Source organism: Lutra lutra, chromosome 6 (genome assembly GCF_902655055.1).
Source record: "Lutra lutra chromosome 6, mLutLut1.2, whole genome shotgun sequence".
Taxonomy (NCBI): domain Eukaryota; kingdom Metazoa; phylum Chordata; class Mammalia; order Carnivora; family Mustelidae; genus Lutra; species Lutra lutra.
In genome coordinates, this window is record NC_062283.1 from 40,812,885 (window position 1) to 40,833,990 (window position 21,106).

At 36.5% G+C, this 21,106-nt stretch overlaps 1 protein-coding gene across 5 annotated transcripts in view; it reads right to left on the reverse strand.

The window, feature by feature from the left end:
* Positions 1–484: 484 nt before the first annotated feature.
* Positions 485–21,106, reverse strand: part of ADGRB3 (adhesion G protein-coupled receptor B3) — a 727,154-nt gene continuing 706,532 nt past the window's right edge. For all 5 annotated transcript variants that reach the window (XM_047734013.1, XM_047734014.1, XM_047734011.1 and 2 more), the window contains 2 exons: positions 11,342–11,446; positions 485–2,083 (listed from right to left, as the gene is read on the reverse strand). In XM_047734013.1, the coding sequence (XP_047589969.1) occupies positions 1,895–2,083; positions 11,342–11,446 (294 nt within the window). In that variant the 3' untranslated portion in view covers positions 485–1,894. The remainder of the gene's footprint in view (positions 2,084–11,341; positions 11,447–21,106) is intronic.

A 21,106-nucleotide genomic window follows, 5' to 3' on the forward strand; every position in this document is an offset into this window, starting at 1 on the left:
AAGCATGTGTATATATATGTAGGTATATATAAATACACACACATACATATGTAGGTATATATATACACACACATACATACATATATGCATATGTATTTATAGATACATGGATATAGAGAATGAGAGAGAAATTTACTAAATATTCCTATCACCAGAAAGTCTTCTTATAAATTTAATAAACCTTTAATATTACAATTACATTATAATTAGCATGAAGTTTATTCTATAGAAAAATCACTCCTTAGTTATATTTTGATTTTGCTTTTATTTTTAAAATCTGGTTAAAAATATATTTTTTAACATCTTTACATTGAGAACAGTATAAGTATCTGACAGTTCAGCCTGAGCTGGGCGGTTTTTAAGGCTCTAGCTTCGGGGTGCACTTGAGTGTTGAAGCACCTTTGTCTCTGCCTGGACTCATGGCCTGCGGGGCCGGGTCCCCCAGGTCATGGGTAGCCGGAGCCAGCTCACTTGAGTTTCTGACAGACCACACAAGACCATGCAGCTTAGGTCTAACAACAAACTAAATAAACATTCTAGGAGTTTTGAAGACTCTCCTCTCCTTTCCACTCTTTATACTCCCCTTAGATTGAAAGACAATCTCATCATCCATTGAAAGGATGACAAAATAGCCAAAACCCTTTGCACATTGTTTCATTAATGAAGCTTTGAGAAAGCAGGAGACTTCACTGGTGTGGCCTTCTACTACAGAGGACACTAGGGACCAGCTCACCTCAGACTTCCCACTTCTCAAACCAGAGAGAAAGCATCTACCAAATATATCCACTCCCCTTTTCCTTCTGCTAGAGAATGTACAGAGAAGATTTTTTAAAAATCCTGAATAAGTTCATTGTTTTGTATGCTATGAAGAACTACAGTACAAGTAGTTTCTTTTGTGAAACATGCAATGGACTTCATTATTTATAATAAACATCTTCCCTGTATTATTTTTTGTATGGCAACTTAGTGTTTTCTACTAGTAGTTGTCTTTTTGCCACAAGATAGGAAAAAAAAGTATTTATGTAAGACTATGATGGCAGATTTCTGACAAGCCCCATTTACATGTTACATTGTTCCAAAGGATGCTTGAGTAGAAAATACAGAAGCACTATACAAACCTACTATTACATTTGAGAAATCATTAGCCTCAAAGGAGTAATAACGGTATGCTATTAAAACTGTGAATACATTTTCAGTATCTGTATTCAAAAAAAACTTTATAAATATGTAAATTCCTGTTCAACAAATCCAAAATAAAATGCACTAAAAAACTGATATGTAGACAAAAGTTTATTTACACCATACAACATTTTAAATATTTTATACACAGTTGCAGCAGAGAAAGCTACTCAGAGCTTTCTGGAGAAAACTGCAATAATAAAGATGTGAAATATATTATTCATATAAAAGTGAGATTATTACTTTATTGCATTTAAAGCAATGAAGAATGTAGCTCAACAAACATTCATTTAATGACAAAAACTTTGCTTTTATATTATAAAGTAAAAAGTGTAGTAATGGCCAAACAGACTGTTATAAACTTTAAAAACTGCATAAATATATACATTGTGCTTCATGGTGAAGTTTTTTGAAAACTAAACCATATGAAGCGGTTACAACATGAATCGTTGCTTGAGGTTTATCTATAAAGATTACCTTACAAATCCATTCCACGGGTACTTACAACACAGGATGGTCAGAACTGTACACCTGGTCCTCTCTCCACTAGCCTGACTAGTGAGAAGTTACCATATGCAAACACCACTGACATTTGGCACATGAAGGTCCTGACATAGGATAGTCACACTGTCCAGATAGAAATGCCAGGCTTCCCAAGTCTTAAGTGTCAGTGCAATAAATTGTTTTATATCCACCTCAGTCCATTTTGATTCTGTTAAACTTCTGTTTGAAAGTCACCCTCTTGCACATCCAGAGGCAAATTCAGACACTTCTCCCACTCAGCTGGCCTCAGTTCCAAAGCATCCTTTGCCTCTGTATCTAAGACATTGATTGTGGTGTAATGTTGGTATTCACTGGGGTTTTTGAAAGTGTCCCATGGATTCTTGTTTGGTGCTGGGTTTTCCTGTTGAGAAGAGAGGAGAAGAGAGTCATTATTGGATGACGAGGCTTACTGCTTGTTGAAGTTCCTAGGAAGCAAGCATGTTTGTGACCTTAATCTAGTTTACATGATTCAGAGATGATTTGAAATTGTGGGTAGCTGCAGGAAATGGTTTTGATTTTAGTTTTCTTTCATCGAACAAACTGATGAACACCTTCTTTATGTTATCCTAAAATTTTCCAGCAATCAAAGGAATTGAATAATTTATGGAAGACAAAGTAGATGATGTTTTGTTTTGCGTATCTTGTGAAATGTCAGTATAGCTCTCTCAGGTAGAAAGGAGTGTTCCTGCTAAGACTAAATGTAGAAAATTTAAGTATTTGGACAGAATCTTTGGTGAAATAAAATTTGAAGATATGTAAGGGGGCATATTAGGTAATAATAAAAACAGTCCCCAAACTGGCCTTATTTAATAAAGCTGGATTTCATTACCTTTGCTTAGTTTTTAGGAAATTATCCTTTTTAGAACATTAACATGCTACTATGTCCCTTGCGTAATCTATTTTTTCCCTGCTGTCTATTCCCCACAATTTTCTATGTATTTGGGCAGCACACTAATTCAGCAAAAATCATTCTTCCCTTCAAAGAGCACAACTCTTTGGAAAAATATATCCAGCAAATAAGGGGTTTTAAAGAATGTCTACCAGCCAGCATTCCTTATATTCCATAGTATATACCCTCTTTCTACTTAAGACTTAAGATCTGCCTAATTATGACTCCACCCATCAGACCTTCCATGTTGTAGGGGCTCAATAAATATGTGTAGACATTATTCAAAGTTTCTATAGCCTGATATTTTGCTAAGATTTAGCAGTGAACTTGATTTAAACTGTTTAAAGATTTCTGTAAAATGAGGGAATTTGAATGAAATAGATTGTGCTGAGTGACCTCAAAGAACAAGAAGGAAATCATGACTGAATTCTCTTTAGAACAAATTAAGCTAAAGCACTTAAACAACTATAATTGTTGAATATGCCATTTATCGCTTCCCCTTCACCCTAAATTCTAGCCTTCAACTGCTTATAATTAATTAGTAGGGGGAATGTAAAACAGGTACTGCAGTTATTATCTGGGTTCCATTGACAATAATAAAAATCACTCAAGTATAGATAAACAAAAGAGACAACTGATAGAAATATGTATGTACCATAACTAGAAATTGTTAAAATCCTCAATGCATTAGATGTTTTTAACACTTATTAGCCTTAATCATGAGGACATACAAGAAAACAATAGCTAATAGTTAAGATGTGATAAAATTTAACTTCTAGGATACGTACAGGAGATTAGCCTAATTTAGTCTAATACTCTAAACTCTTATGAACCATAAAGTCTTAAAACTCCCCTCTCTTCCTCCCTTGGTCTCTTCAACTAATATTTATCAGCTGCTCTGTGCTGGGCCATTATATTAGGCACTAGGGAGGATAAAGTGATGAACCAAAGATGGAAAGCCACATGGTTCACTAGGAAGCATAAGATTTAAAGCCTGATACATGCAGGTCCAAATTCCAGTTGCTTCATCTTATATGAATGTAACTCTGAGCAATTTACCTGATTTCTATGAACCTCATATTTGCAAACCTAATATTTGCAAAACGGAGACATATTTTGTACTGGGGGCCAAAGGAATTGGCAACATTTGCAGATTACCTACATTATGGGGTTGCAAAAATAAAAAAGTTAAGGGGCCTAGCATAACACTTAGTATTTAATAAATGGTCACTAGGTAGTAATCATACTTGTTGTGAAGATGCTTATAGTTAAATGAAGGTATAAATATCTAGTTATATTTGTGTCTATAACCTAGGAGAAGTGTTGATGGGGATACAGACAAGGATGGAGATAAGGCTTCCTTTTATGGAAAGCATCTAAACCTTTCTGAGAAAAGTGATACTAGAATTGTCATAGAAGAATGAGCGTGGTCATAAAGATGTGTGATTGGAGACTGGGTGACTGAACAGGCAAGCATATGAGAAGTAAAAATCTAGAGAGAATGCAGATGGGTCGGGACAGCTCTGAGAAAAGTGACCAATTTATTTTAGTTGGAGTGAAAAAGAATAGAATAAATAGGCAGAAGGTGAATTGAAAGCCAGATCATAAGGGACTTTGTATGCCAGGACACTCAATTTGGAATTTATTTTGTAGGCAATGGGGAATAGTGGAAGATTTCAGGGCACTACAGTGACCTGAATCATCAATCACTGATTGAAAGGTTCACTGGTGTGAATTCTGCTGCCTCAAGCCATGGATAGGATTTATCCATCTTAGACAAAGGCAATGTCTTAAAGGAGCTTTCTGGAAATCCTTAGTCTGGAAAAAGTTGAATTAGTTCAATCCTAAGAGGATTCAGGATATGTAAATTATTTGTACATTTGCTTTGAAAATAGGGGTTTCATTATGTTTGGAACAGATGTGATTTTCCATTTATATTTTGAAGATCAAGCATCATGGATCCATGAACTAAAATGGCCAATTTTAAACTTTTTAAAATCAGAATGTCTAGATTCTAATTTCACAGTATTACTGCCAGGATGTGACTGACTGAATTTCTGAGAGGTTATATAATTAATAAGGTTGGCTTTCTTGTTCATCTCCTCTGGCCTCCCATGGTATTCCCAGTAGTATTGTGGTTCTTGCCATTGTTCATAAATACCTGGATACCTGTTAGGTCTGAGGCCTATGCATCTTTAGTGATAAAGAACTACTGCACCCAGCTGTAGAACTCCACCAGAGTCACACACACACACACACACACACACACACACACACACACACACAAAGTGAAAATAACTTAAGGGACCTATCGGACAACACTGAGTAAAGCAATATTTAGGGGACCCAGAAGAAGAGAGAGAGAAAGGGACAGAAAACTTACTTGAAAAAACAATGGCTGAAAATTCCCAGACCTGTAGAAGGAAACAGGTCTATGGGTGGAGGGAGTCTAGAGCTTTCTAAATAAGATATACCCAGAGAGAGCCACAGCAAGACACATTATAATTAGAATGTCAAAAGTTAAAGAGAAAACCTTAAAAGCAGCAGGTAAAAAAAAAAAAAAAAGCAAGAAAACAAAAAAACAAACAACAAAAAACAAAGCTTGTTATGTATACGGGAACCTCCATAAGTACATCAGCAGATTTTTCAGCAGAAACTGCATATTAGAAGGGAGTGGCACAATATATTCAAAGTGCTAAAAGCAAAAATCCCAATCAAGAATATAAAAGTAGTAAAAAATAATAACTGCAACAATTAGTTATGGGTACACAAAATAAAAAATGTGAAATGTGATATCAAAACCATCAAATGGGGGGGTTAAGATGTAGCATTTTGGAATGTGTGCAAAGTTAATTTGCTATCAACTTAATATAGATTGGCATATATATAGGCTGAGATATATAAGCTTCATGGTAACAACAATGCTAAAACCTATAGTAAATACATAAAATTAAAGCAAAGCATGTTCATCATCTTTAGCCATCAGGGAGATTCAAATCAAAACCACATTGAGATATCACCTTACACCAGTTAGAATGGCCAAAATTAACAACACAGTAAACAACAAGTGTTGGAAAGGATGTGGAGAAAGGGGAACCCTCTTACACTGTTGGTGGGAATGCAAGTTGATGCAGCCACTTTGGAAAACAGTGTGGAGATTCCTTGAGAAATTAAAAATAGAGCTAGCTACCTATGACCCTGCAATTGCACTACTGGGTATTTACCCCAAAGATACAGATGTAGTGAACAGAAAGGCTATCTGTACCCCAGTGTTCATAGCAGCAATGGCCACAGTCTCCAAATTGTGGAAAGAGCCAAGATGCCCTTCAACAGACGAATGGATAAAGAAGATGTGGTCCATATATACAATGGAGTATTATGCCCCCATCAGAAAGGATGAATACCCAACTTTTGTACTAGCGTGGACAAGACTGGAGGAGATTATGCTGAGTGAAATAAGTCAAGCAGACAGAGTCAATTATCATATGGTTTCACTTACTTATGGAGCATAAGAAATAACACAGAGGACATTGTGTGAAGGAGAGGAGAAGGGAGTTGGGGGAACACGAGGGGGATACAAACCATGAGAGATTGTGGACTCTGAGAAACAAACTGGGGGTTTTGGAGGGGAGCAGGTGGGGGGTTGGGTGAGCCTGGTGGTGGGTATTAAGGAGGGCAGGTATTGTATGGAGCACTGGGTGTGGTGCATAAACAATGAATCTTGGAACACTAAAAAAAAATTAAAATTAAATTAAAAAAAAAAAGCAAAACATCAAACCACAAGGGAAGAGTACAAGAGAAGACAAAAGGAAAAGAAAAAAAAAAAACTATAAAAATAACCAGAAAACAAATTACAAAATGACACTAAGTACATACCTATCTATAATTACTTTAAATGTAAATGCACTAAAGTCTTCCATCAAAAGACATAGAGTGGCTGGATGGATTAAAAAAAACAAGACACATATATATGCGCCTGTAAGAGACTCACCTCAGTTGTAAACACACACACAGACTAAAAATGGAGGGATGAGAAAAGATGTTCCATAAAAATGGAAACCAAGAGAAAGCTGGGTGGCTATACTTAAGTCAGACAAAACAGACTTTAAAACAAAGACTAATAAAAGACAATGAGCATTACATAATGATAAAGGGATCAATCCAGCAAGAAGATATAAATTTGTATTTATGCACCCAACCTAGAAGCATATAAATTAATAAAGCATATATTAGCAGATATAAAGGGAGAAATCGATAATGATACAATTACACTAGAGGACTGTAATACCTCACTTAAATCAATGATAGGTCACGCAGACAGAAATTCCAACATAAGCCTAAAATGATATATTAAACCAGATGGATATAATAGATATATATGTCAAGATCACAGCTAATGTTATACTGAGTGGTGAAAAGCTGAAAGCTTTTCCCCTAAGATCAAAAACAAGACAATGATGCCCACTCTTGCCACTTTTATTCAATACACTATTGAAGCAATTAGGCAAGAAAAGGAAATAAATGAAAAAAATTAAAAAAGCAAAACTGTCCTATTTGTAAAGGACATAATTTTATGTGTAAAAAACCCTAAAGTCTCCTCCAAAAAATTGCTGAAACCAATAAATTCAGTTAAATTGCAGGATACAAAATCAATATGCAAAACTCTTTTGTGTTTTTATGCATTAACAACAAACTATCAGAAAAATAAAGAAAACAATTTCATTTCCAATTATACCAAAAGGAATATAGTATCTAGGAGTAAATTTAAGCAATGAAGTAAAAGACTTATACACTGAAAACTATAAGAAATTGGTGAGAGATAATGAAGAAGAGACAAATAAATGGAAAGATATATCATGTTCATGGGCTGGAAGAATTAAATTGTCCAAATATATTACCCAAAGCAATCTATAGATTGATACAATCCCTATCAAAATAGCAATGGAAATTTTCATGGAAATAGAACAATTCTAAAATTTACATGGAACCAGGAAAGATCCCAAATAGTCAAAGCAATCTGGAGTAAGAAGAACAAAGCTGGAGACATTATGCTCTCTGATTTCAAACTATATCACAAAGCTCTAGTAATCGAAACAGCATAGTACTGGCATAAAAACAGTCTAACAGAACAAAGAGCCCATCACCCAATTACCACCCCCTCACCTCCCTTTCCAAGGGCATGTGATGTGATGAAAACTGGGTATTATACTGATGAATCATTGAACATTATATGAAAAACCAATGATGTAATATACCTTGGCTAATTAAAAAAAAAAAGGCCCAGAAATTAACTCACGCATATATGGTCAATAAATTTAAAACAAAGGAGGCAAATCAAAACCACAGTAAAATATCTCACACCTGTGAAAATGGCTATTATCAAAAAGACAAGAAATAAAAAGTGTTGGCAAGGATGTGGAAGAAAAGGAACCCTTGTGCACAGTTGGTGGCAATGTAAACTGGTGCAGCCACTGTGGCAAACAGTATGGAGGTTCCTAAACTAAAAATAGAACTATCATATGATCCAGCAGTTCCACTTCTGGGTACTTATCTACAGAAAATTAAAATACTGATTTGAGAAGACATATGCACCCCTATGTTTACTGTGGCACTATTTACATCAAGGTATGGAAACAACCAAAGTGTATGATGGATGGACAAATAGATAAAGAAGATGTGGTATATAGATATACAATGGAATACTACTCAGTCATAAAAAAGAATGAAATTTTGGCATTTATGTGACAACATGTGTAGACTAGAGGTTATTATGCTTATTGTAAATTAAGTCAGACAAACACCATATGATTTCACTTATACATAGAATCTAAAAAACAAAACAAATGAAGAAACAATACAAAACTCAGAAATGAAAAGAATAGATTGGTGGTTGCCAGCAGGGAGGGGGTTTTGAGGATAGATGAAATGGGAGGAGATCGAAAGATACACATTTCTGAGACAAGTCAGTCATGGGGATGTTATATACAGAATGGTGACTATAGTCAATAATATTGTATACTACATAACTTTATATGCTGACAGGAAGAAACTAGATTAACTGAGTTATCATTTTGTGGTATATACAAATATCCAACCATAATTAATACTATTATGTTAATTGTATCACAATAAAAAAATTATAATTCAATATAAGCCAACATGCATGAAGTTTACAAAGATGCTAATTTGGTCTTAGGCTGTATACACAGAAGTGGAATATCAGCTGAATATTAGAATTCAGGGCCACCTGGACTACCACAGGGCTCCCTGACCATTTCCCATAGTTAATGGGTCTAGGAGCAGGCTAGCTGTTATCTCCAGACCAGTCCCTCCCTCCCCCCATCCATCCTTTCTTTTTCTCCTTCCCTCTCTTCTCTTTCCTTCTTCCAACCTAGCAGTAATGAGGACCAGGGAATGAGAATTTGTTTATTCTATATTCCAAAAGAGCAAGAATTTGGAGAAGCTCCTTGAGGGAAAGGGATCTTGATGGAGAATAGTTTGTGAGACACACTCAGAGGAAGAGAATTCTTTCAACACTGCCTTTTCTTTGTAGTGTGATTTAGATGTTGTCCTGCCTGGAAGCAGGGAAATGGACTAAATGGTCTTTTGGGTTCCCTTTGATACCCAAAATTCTACATAATTATCATCATTTGCAGTGCTAGGCAGGTGTTGTGAGTTAGTAGCCAGAAATAAAGGAAAAGACTGAGATTTTTGTTTTGAAAATGTCTTTCTCTATCCAATTATGCGATTTTTCATTAGCAATGTGCCACACGAATTATGACTAAATTAAGGATAATGAACTCACTCACATGTTCATTATTAATCAAAACTGAATAAGGAACTCTTTTTTTTTTTTCCTGTTCTCAGATATTTAGGACAATAGTCAAGCAGCAATGACAACTCTATCCTTCCCACTCTTAACCTCCCAAATGATAAATATTTATAAATCTTTTCTAGAAAAGGCGTGCTGCTGCAGAGATGTGGTGTAATTAGTAGGCTATTTTGGTTGTCAGGAAGCTGAGATACAGATATTTGTGTCATTAATGATTTAATACCCAGACCATACAACAAGGGGAAATTACAATCCTATTATAGTAGTCAGTCTGTTGCATAAGACTTTCAGATTTATAAACATAACCCTTTCCTGTTTTTTTTAATAAATGAAGTTTCTTCAATTTATTGATCAATTTACTGTTAGCTCTCAGTACTCCAGAATGAGTAGCTAATGTGTTTAGGTCTAATCTCAATGGTGCAGTTCTCATTTGCCTGGTGAACTAAAAATTGACAGCCCAATATTAGGAGGAATAGATAAGAAAGACCCACTAACTACATATAAGTGTCTTCTATTTGCCCAGCATTGTGGTGATGATAACAAATAATGCATGATTCTTGCTGTAAGCAGGAAAATATGTTGATACACACATGAATTATTTACAGACCAATTAAGAGTTAGGGTCTATTATATTTCTTATAATCTTGATTTAACAAACACAGACCATTACCATGACCAGCATTGTACTAGTACTGAAAGGAATACAGGGAAAACAATGGTACATAAATTCTTGTTCTCAATAAACTGATGTTACTAATCAGGAAGCTAAGACTTAGACTCACAACACACATATCCAAGACTCACGGGAGTTAGAAAGTGACCAAACACCTTATCTCTTACAGTGATACAAACATATACATATATATGTACACACACACACACACACACCCCAGAACCCCAGATGTTGGGAGGAGGGGCAGGGCTGCAAAGGTGTAAGGCAAAGCAACAGCACCCTATCTGGAGTGAGGAACAATGGAGTCAGATGGTAGTCCCAACTCTGTCTCTCATTGCCAAGTCTCAGCCTCTTAACATCTCACGTGCACTACCTGCTTTGGCAGGTGTTATAAGAATCAAAGAAAGCATTATTTATTAATTACCATTTTCTTTGTTCAGTTTAAGAGAAATTGAGATTTAGAAACCCAAGCTGAGTGACTTCCTCAAGACCAGATAGATCTGGGTTGAGTTTTGTTCTCTTGATCCAGGGCCCTCACAAATAATTTTGTAGCCTTCCCTGGAGCCATGATTAGGCCATGGACATGTCATTTGATGAATTCCTATGCTAGGATTGTAGTAGTGTGAACGAATGAGAAGAAAATGGTCCAATGAATAATCAAAGCCTTTGAAGTTTCCCAAACTCTTGGGAAAAAAGTATTTCCCAAACTCTTCTCACAAAACATGTGAGTCTCTGGGAGACAAAAACCTATCACTTTGGTTTCAGGTAACACAGTGTACATTCAAATTATATATGTATGTACATATATGTTTATAAATATGCATAATATAAAGAAATATATAATTACATTTTATGACCTTAAAATGTCAGACTTTCAAATGCAAATGGAAAAATTTAGTCATCTATTTAGGTATTTGAATTAACAGACTTTTAATGATGATAAAAGGGCCAGGTGAACCTAATACATTTTTGATATATAACTAATTCCACTTAAAGCTTATAACTGAGAACATTTAAAACATGAATAAAAATGCTTAAAAAGTCTATCATTCCTAATTTGTTTCTCAGAACATTCCAAATACATTGAGGAGTGTTATTTATTTTTTCTATGTATGCCACTTCTGTGTTCACAAGATGATGAAAAGCTCCTGGAGGGCAAGGATAATGGCTGACAGGACACATCATTAGTGTGGTACCCGGCACTGATGCAACAACGCATACTCACCATACTGCTTGTATTTGGTATATCCCGAAATCTGTCCAAAGTTTGAAATTTCTGATTCAGCTCCTGAAACAGTTCCATATGCCTCTTCCTTGTATGCATGACCTTCTGCAAAACAGAACAGAATGGCCCTCGTTTCTAATTTGATGTGTACATTTTTAAAAAGATATTTACTATTTTCACTTCAGCTAATAAAGAAAATCAAGTTTGGCAGGAATCAGGAAGTCCCAAAAAACACCAAAAGTGCAAATGAGCTGCTAATCCTTGTTTTCATAGTCAGCACTTCTTGGACATGAAGAATTGGCTTTATTTCCACTTACGAGATAACCAAAAAATAGTTTTCTCTTGAGAGTGCATTAAAAATGTAGCAGTCATTCCTGTGTAAGATTTTCATCATTCAAAGTTAAAGCTGTTTTACAAAAATTGTTATAATATAAGAAAATGTTTAAAAATGTGGACTTGTAAAGCACCCAAGTCTCTCAATGTTTGTCATGGGAAATACTACTTTTTTATGTATTATTTCCAAAAACACTAAAATCCTAGCTGGCTCTCCTAAAGGGGTAGCAAAATCCCAGGCACTGCCATTTAAGGCTGACTCAAAGCACTGAAGCATCTGAAATATACGTGAGATCTAAAATCTTACACTTTCCATGAATAATAATTGAGCTTTCCAGAAGGAAAATCTGACCTATAGGCTTCATATATTTATTTACGAGATGGTACAGAATCTTAACAATTAAGGCTCAGAGCATAAATTGTGTGGTTGATGAGCTTCTCAAATCACCAGTACAAATATATTAATCTTTTTTTCCCCCAAATATATTAATACTCTTTATCCTTGGTTATATCCTTTTCTCCCAACTTTATCATAACTCAACAAATAGAGTCCTAAATAAAAATGACCCCAGGGTAAGTATCATGGGCTGAATCTTTTTCTATTACAGAATGTTTAACAGAGAAGATAATAAATCCCCTGTATTTACAAGTATTATTTTAAGGGAGAAAACACCTTCCTCAATTTTGATTTTTTTAAATGTTAAAAATCAGTATTTCAGTGATTGTTCCAAGATTGCGCCTCCATATTTGTGCAAGATTTTATAGTATTTTAAAGCATGTGCCTCATAAATCATAATTTGCTCATGTGGGCTTCACAGGTGTATTATATTTATGACTAAGCTTGGATTTCAACATTTGGCCTATTGTTTGAATGAACAAATATTTTCAAAAGTAAGGATTTGTTTTGGAATAGAAATACATCTTTGGGGAAGAAATATATACAATGCCTAATTTTCTTCTAAAAAGACACTTGAAGAGAACATGATCTCCTTGAGGGGGGAAAAAGAAAGCAAAAGAGAAATGCAAATTAAATCTTTAACATATGTTTAAAAAGCCTCATTCTATTATGCCAATTTAATTTCCTGTATTTAATGAATCTGTGTTTAGGTAATACTTTGATTAGCTAGTTTCTTCTATTTTCATTAGCCTACTTTTATGAGAGAATTCTGACATTTTCAGTCGTGCTCTAACCAAATTATTTTCATCTGTGCTCCCTTAGTTCTAGGAGTTGGCTGTTAACAAATCAGGTGGTTGAGGATGAGAACATGGCAACATTACTCATGATGAGGACGTGAAACATAGCAAGCAATTACAGAGCGATTAACTTCCCATCAGTTTTGGGGAGAGTACAGGAAACAGATTTGCAGGATTTACAGAGAAACACCAGGCAAACATAATTTGACTAGCAATGGCTGATGGAGATTTATGAGAGGGAGGATTTGCATAAGCAACTCAGTAGAGGGATTTTGAGGACCACATAGCTGGCAAACATAATGAAATACATTCTATCTCTGGGCACTCAAATATTCCCTGGCAGTACCAGAGCCTAAGACACTGATTAAAATACTGATTTGTGTTACAAGAAATACCTTAAAAACAACAACAACAACAACAACAACAACAACAACAACTATGGTCATCAGAATATGAACTCTGGCTCTAACTTTAGAATGGTGGTTTTCATAGTAATGAATCTTACCAGGTAGTTATTTTTTGCTGGGCTGCAGTAGGACTAAAGTCACGCTACTGTCATTTCTTTAAAGATACTTCACTCTATCAGTTAATACATATTCATGAGCACCATATATTGTGCTAGATGCTGAAGTGACAATGGTGTGCAAAATCCAGTAGAGCTTCGCCCCTTTTACAGCTCAAGGCAGAATAGAGGACATAGGCATTAATCACATAAGAACTCAAATACACATTATGTTAGAACTGAGATAAATAAATGGCGTGTCTATGTGAGTAAGTGGTGGGGGAAGTCACTACGATAAATGCGAGTGAGGCAGATTTCCAAATTTTCACAAAGTCATTTTGAAGCTGAAAATTCCCAAATCCGTTATTCATCATCTTGTTTGTTCTCTCTCTTCCATTCTCTAAAATTCAGAGAATTCCTGGTATAATTCTTATTTTTGTGCCCTTTCTCAGTGAGATCATTCCTTTCCAAAGACAAGGAGCTCATTTTCTTGTAAGATAGTTGATGTTATTGGCATAGTTTCCTCATTTTAAGGTGGGCATGTGATGATTTTTGTCTGTGCAGTCTCCATTTGTCTTTTATCTTATGACAAGGTCCTGACTTTGCCTTGGGGATTTATGCCTGCCAATGGTGGTGGAAATGTCAATGGAGGTCCCTACTGTCTACTGGCCAAAAGGTCAGCTTTTCCATATCCTTCCCAAAAGTTCTTTTTTGGTTGGTAGTCAAAGTCACTCTCTGTGTCATGCAACCAAATATTTCTGTTGGATAAAGCATGTTTAATGAAGCAAAGTGTTAAACGTATCCCATGGCAATGAGGGTACGTTAATTGAAGTTTTTATCATCATATTCTGATTGAATAGGTAGCAGCTGATTCTGAACTGAGTGGATTTTATTTTGAGGACCTACATTGTTAGAACATACTAAGAAAAATATATATGCTAAATGCAAATGTTCTATAACCAAAAAACCTTCTGCAGTGTTCTACATAGGTTTATAAAAGCTACTCTGAGTAGCTCACGGACACCACAAAGAAGATGGAAAGAAATTAAAAATTTGGGTGCTGAAATCTCTTCCTAACCAGAAACATTACTTGCAAATCCATCTGCATGCCAGATAGTCATTCTAATTTGAAATTGTCACCTTGGCATAGCCAGAAATCACCATAGCAATGATGGCCTGATGGTTCCGACAGAAGTACCACATTAGAGCTGCCAATCAAGAGTGCACCTATCTGTCAGGGCTCAGTCTGATTTTCCATGCATGTTCACAGACTTAAGTACACCTTTCAGCTTTTTCAGTCGGGGAAGCTTCCACTGACATGGAAGCCAGCATTATGGTAAATAAACTGGAGAGCTTCCAATCTGGCAATGTTTTGGGATTTTAAAAAAAGTAGTTGTGGTTTTAGATCTCACAAATAAGTATGGTTTCCCTTTATCTATTTACTTGTCTAAGTAACTATTTATTTGCAGCACTCATGCCTTTGATGGTCTTAACTAATTACAAGTTTTTGTGCTTACTGGCCCATTTTAATCCTCTTTTTGGATTTTACTCACCTTAGGGTTTTATCTGTTTATCTTTTTCTTTCTTTTGTCACTGAAACATCCTGTGTCCCAAAGAAATTGACTTCTGTGAAAAACTCAATTTTCTAGAACCTTGGGAAGATGATAAAGCTATAACTCATGTAGATTTTCTTTATAAATAAATATATTCTAATTGACACTATATATAGAATTCAGGTTGCCTGAGTTGTAACTCCTGTCAAATAACATCGGCATCTTTTGCAATAAAGAGAAATGCTTAACATGGACGGGACTGGAAGAGATTATGCTGAGTGAAATAAGTCAAGCAGAGAGAGTCAATTATCATATGGTTTCACTTATTTGTGGAGCATAACAAATAGCATGGAGGACAAGGGGAGATGGAGAGGAGAAGGGAGTTGAGGGAAATTGGAAGGGTAGGTGAACCATGAAAGACTATGGACTCTGAAAAACGATCTGAGAATTTTGAAGGGGTGGGGGGTGGGAGGTTGGGGGCACCAGGTGGTGGGTATTGTAGAGGGCACGGATTGCATGGAGCACTGGGTGTGGTGCAAAAATAATGAATACTGTTATGCTGAAAAAAATAAAAAAATTAAAAAAAAATTAAAAAAAAAAAAAAAAAAAGAGAAATGCTTAGTAATATTCCCTTCCACTCAGGTTATGATGACATCATTCTTTGAAGCTGCATAGGAACCCTCCAGCCGGAGAGGACCAGCAACCTAACTGCACAAAAATATCTCCTGAAATAGCTTATTTCATACTCTTATCTGTCATTTTATATATTTATAACTCAAGGGAGGCTTTTAATTGTTGATATAAGAGAAAAAGTGATAGGTTTTATAATACTTTCATGACATGTCAGGTATTTGAGAGAAAATCAGGATGTGATTTTTTTGAGCATGTACTCTATCTCAGGCACTCTTCTAGATTAAATGCTTGAGACATGTCAAATCTAACAGCTCTGGGTCTGACAAACTTGGATTTAGATCTCAGTTCCATCACTTTCAAATTATGTGGTCAGAGGCACAAAGTGTAATTCCCCCGTAGCTCCAGTTTCAGCATTCAGGGTAACCTTACAGGGTTGTTCTGAAGATTTCAAAAGGGATACAAGTCACTTATCACCGGAGGACACATGTAAGAGCCACTTAAGAAATGGTAGGCATTATTATCTTTCTCAGTCCTCACAATAACCCAGGGAGGTAGGAGTCATTATCTCACTTTGCTGATCAGGAGACGGAAGCTCAGGAGGCTGAGTAAATCTCCCAGGCTCCCATCAGTGGTGAGAGAGCTGGAATGCATTCTGAATCCAAAGCCAATTTTCTTTGCATGCTGCTATCTTGGATACATCCCATATTCAGGGAGCACCCTCCTTTTGGTTACTCAAGCTTGTGATTATGCCCTATTCAGATGGAAAAGCTGATGAGAGAAACAAGGGTGGGTTAGTTGCCTTTTGTAGTAAGCCCATAACCTGGATATTGATCACCCTGCAACTATCCCGTAGTACTGCCATTATGTTTTTTTTCCTTTTTCTTTTTTTTTTGCACTCTAATATTTTTTTTAATTTTTTATAAACATATAATATACATATATATATATATATATATATATATATTTCCCCCCCCCTCAGGGGTACAGGTCTGTGAATCTCCAGGTTTACACACTTCACAGCACTCACCATAGCACATACCCTCCCCAATGTCCATAACCCCACCACCCTCTCCCAACCCCCTCCCCCCATCAACCCTCAGTTTGTTTCGTGAGATTAAGAGTCACTTATGGTTTGTCTCCCTCCCAATCCCATCTTGTTTCATTTACTCTTCTCCTACCCCCTATCCCCCCATGTTGCATATGACCTCCCTGATATGAGGGAGAGGAGATGCAACATGCCACTATGTTTTGAAGGGCTGGTCTCCACGTCTTGTCTCTGGACACCTTGTGGATAGTGACTTATCTTTGTATCCCTGACAGCTGGCACAATGGTTGATATTTAGCAGATGCTCAGTAAATGTGCATGGGATAAATGAAATGACATATGTATATAGGCCAGGGAAGGTGCCTACAATGTGGAAGAGGCTCTCATAAATCTTGTTTTCTCTCCTATTTAAGGGGTCTCCCAGCTGAAGACGAGACTTCCTTAACTGGCCCAAGACAGGATCCCTATCTCCTATTCTGATCCTATTGTGCTCTCTTATTTTCCATACAAGTGGCTCATAAAGGGCCTGCAGGTGGGTTTGAAACAAACTGCTTGGAAGTTTTCTTTTCTAAACTCATTAAGTGTGAATGACAGAGTTAGGATTTAAGTTGGAACTACAGATAAGGTAGGCATTACTATATGCAGATTTTTAGAAACAGAGAAACCTCTTAGAAAAAGTTGGAGAATCTCCCAGCTATAAATTTTAGATTATGGGGCCTGGAAATCATGTTGATAGACTTTAGAAAGCACTTTGCCTTAATTACCTTCTCTAGCTTTAGGAATATAGACACCTATGCTCTCCTTGTTCATATTTACCAGTATAAACCTATGCTTATTTTTCTTCTTTTTTGCATTGCATAGGAGTCCTCAATCCAGAGTGGGTTATTGAATACTAGTTTGAAGTGAACGAAAACTAATGTTAAGGAAGCAACACACACTGCAGGAATTAATCTTGATTCCTGAAGCTGTATTGTGAAAAGGGAATGATTTATGTACTTTCCTTGGCCAGAGTCCCAGAGTATCCCTAAGACAGAACTTGGAGCCCCATGGCCTGCCTGACATTTCTAGTGTCTAGTTATGTTTCAAGTATGTTTCTATTTGAATAAATATATATCCAGGACTTAGACAAAGGATCTAAAAAAAAAAAAACTGAATAAGGTATGTATTATTTTTTGTCACTGTCATCCCAGGATATATTTGGCTGCAAATATTTGCAATAGTTTAATTTAGTATTATAGAAAAGACAGATGTAGCATAGGACTGGATTGCTCAAATGTTTCCTCTCAAAGTGTACTGATTGCCTAACAGAGCTCACTTACTGCGGGGGATGGGGACAAATAGGCTTTATATTTAGGAAGTAATAGAAATTTTATCTTCTTTGCCATAGCTTAGCTGTGTCCATAACAATATAAAATTAAAATATTTTATCTTATTTATATTACCCAAATATACTAAAAATTCATGTCCCCACAAAGATGGGCATAATTATCCTGGATTGATGACTTCTTGTGCTCTCTGCTCACCATCACCTCTCCTCAGTTTGAAAAGCATGGGTTTACTGGATGTGTGGGGTTCATTAGGGCCTTCAAAGGAATGTTCTAAGGTGTTTTTAAGAGTTTACATCATTCCATAGAAGAAAGTGATAAGGTTTATCTCCATGTTTTTTCAAGAGAAGATAAAAATACCTCTCTAGACATACATTTTTCTTAACACAAAATGGATAATATTGTCTATTGCAGTTTGAGATGTTTGTATTCCTGCATTTCTAAGAATTCCTTGAGATTTGTCCTCACTTCAAGAAAGCTAATTTAGGGGCGCCTGGGTGGCCTCTGCCTTCGGCCCAGGTCATGATCTCAGGGTCCTGGGATCGAGCCCCACACTGGGCTCTCTGCTCAGCGGGGAGCCTGCTTCCCCCCACTCCCACTTCTCTCTGCTTGCCTCTCTTGTCTACTCGTGATCTTTGTCTGTCAAATAAATAAATAAAATCTTTAAAAAAAAAAAAGAAAGAAAGCTAATTTAAACTACCTGCCTGATATCTCTGATTTAACATCCTATTAGGCACCTTAATCCCCAAAGTATTAAAATGCAACTTGGCTTAACTAGATGTCTGCTTGATTTTCCTAGATCTGTCAATGATACTACTAGAAATCCAGGCTCAGACCTGTAGGATCCTCTCCTATGTTTAGTTAAGGACCAAACTCCATAGATCTTGACTTTTCCATGTCCCTTTATTCCTATCCTTTCCTACCACTTCTTTTTTTTCCTTTTCTGGACTAGTCACTTCCAAATTTGTATTTCAACTTCCTCATTCACTCTACTCCAATCCTTCCTTTCTATTACTGCCACACTCGTCTTTCTAAATTCCAGGTCAGAGAAAATCATTCCTCATTAAAAAACAAACAGAATAAAATAGAACAGAATGTTTTAGCAGCTTTTAGTAACAAATTAGGTAAAAACTCCTTCCCTCGGGTGCAAGCTGTTCACTATATAGTTTCTAAATTCCTTCCTCTTTTTATCTATAGACCTCATGTTTCAGTGAATTTTAATTTGCTTCTGGTTTCTCAAACATGCCATACCTTAGCCAACCTCCATACTTTTCCTCTTCCTGGAATCTCAACCTGCTATTCATCTCCTTACGTTGCATAGCATGTAAATATCTTTGATGTCCAGTATGGCTCTTTTTGAGGTGTTAACTCCCTAGTCCATTTTCTTTTTTTTTTTTTTTTAAAGATTTTATTTATTTATTTCACAGAGAGAGATCACAAGTAGGCAGAGAGGCAGGCAGAGAGAGAGAGAGAGAGAGAGGAGGAAGCAGGTTCTCTGCTGAGCAGAGAGCCCGATGCGGGACTCAATCCCAGGACCCTGAGATCATGACCTGAGCCGAAGGCAGCGGCTTAACCCACTGAGCCACCCAGGCGCCCCTCCCTAGTCCATTTTCTATACTGGTCTCTGCCCCAACTCAGACATACTGTTTGATAACTTTTTATTAAAGCAAACTGGACTAATTTCAATTTTAAACCATCCTTTACAAAATAATTTATCAAATGCCTACTATTGTGAAAATGAATAAAAGAATCCTCATTCAAAATGGAGGAATCCATGAAGGCAGAGCTCTCATGCACTTCCACTCATCACAGTCTGCATAACCAGCAGGAAAAAGAAAGATTTTCTCTCAGCCTGGCAGCAGCAAGCTGCCTGCAGACAATGAGAAACTGCCACCACTTTGAACTCCTTTTTGCCTCCAATGAAATTTTGTTCAAAACAACCCCTTGCAACTTCTTCCTTTCCTCTACAAAAGGATGCTGTCCCTCTTTGTTATCTGGACTTGCTTACTGTTTGCCATAGTTTGCATGTGCCAAATTGCAGGTCCTCCGTTATTCCCAAATAAACTCATTTGCTGCTCAGTAATACTTGTTATTTGATTTTTAAGGTTGACATTATATGGTGTCAGAAATGGGACCTGAAGGCGATGAACCCGGATGAACTAACAACCCCAGGCATTGTGTATGGTAGTCACTTCAGCCTTGTGCACACTCTGTGAGTCATCTTTTTTCCTTTTGGCAAAGTAAGCCTCTTTTCAGAGTTAAGCTTCTTCTGTTTGGTCGAGTTCTCTCACTTTATTCTTGAAGGCATCAGCCTTTTGGTGACTGCTCATTTGTTTGCTCTGCCTCTGGTCTTAAAGTATGGGATTCACAATCCTCTAAATTCTTTACAAAGGACCCTCCTTCTGGGATCCTGGCCAGTTTTGTTTTCAAAACTATGACCCTTCTTCATGCACTTTCTTAACCAAGTGGACCAACTCAATCGAAGATAATATAGAATTCCGATGGTCACTGTGGAAAACTTTTGACCTCCCAAACTTGTTTTTCTCAGAACCAAACTGGAAGACCACAGCTCTAAAATTAAACAGAGTAAAAAGGATGCCTGTTTTAGTTGGTACCTGGAGTCTTCCAAATGTATCCAAGACTCTAAAATCACCTCTTTGCAAAATCAGGTTTTTAAATTACCCAAGACACACAAACAATTCAAAGCAGACAAAAGGGGCTCTGAGGCCACTTTTCCCCCTTCCCTATCCTCTTTGTCTTCATTACCAACTTCTTCTTTCCCTTCTGCACCACCCCCACCTCTTGTACACCCCCACTTCCTCATCTACCAAACCATGGACCATAATTAAAGAACTTATTAAACCCAGAGAAGATCCTCAAGTTTTTATAAATGGATTACCTACTGAGATTAGTAAATTAAAACAACAACAACAACAACGAAAAAAAAACAAAAAAACCTTCTGGTGTCTTCTGGGGTCCTTTTTTGCATCTCTGTGTGTGTCTATGAATGTCTATGTATGTCTATGATAGATATGGTATTTTTCTACTTCTGGGTAACTTGCCAAAGTTAATTTCTGAAAGGAGCCTTATTTAATTGGCTTGAAAATGAAGCATTTATAAATTAAGTTTTCAGAAATATTAATAGACACTCACCCAAATATTTTTCAGGTTCACATGATT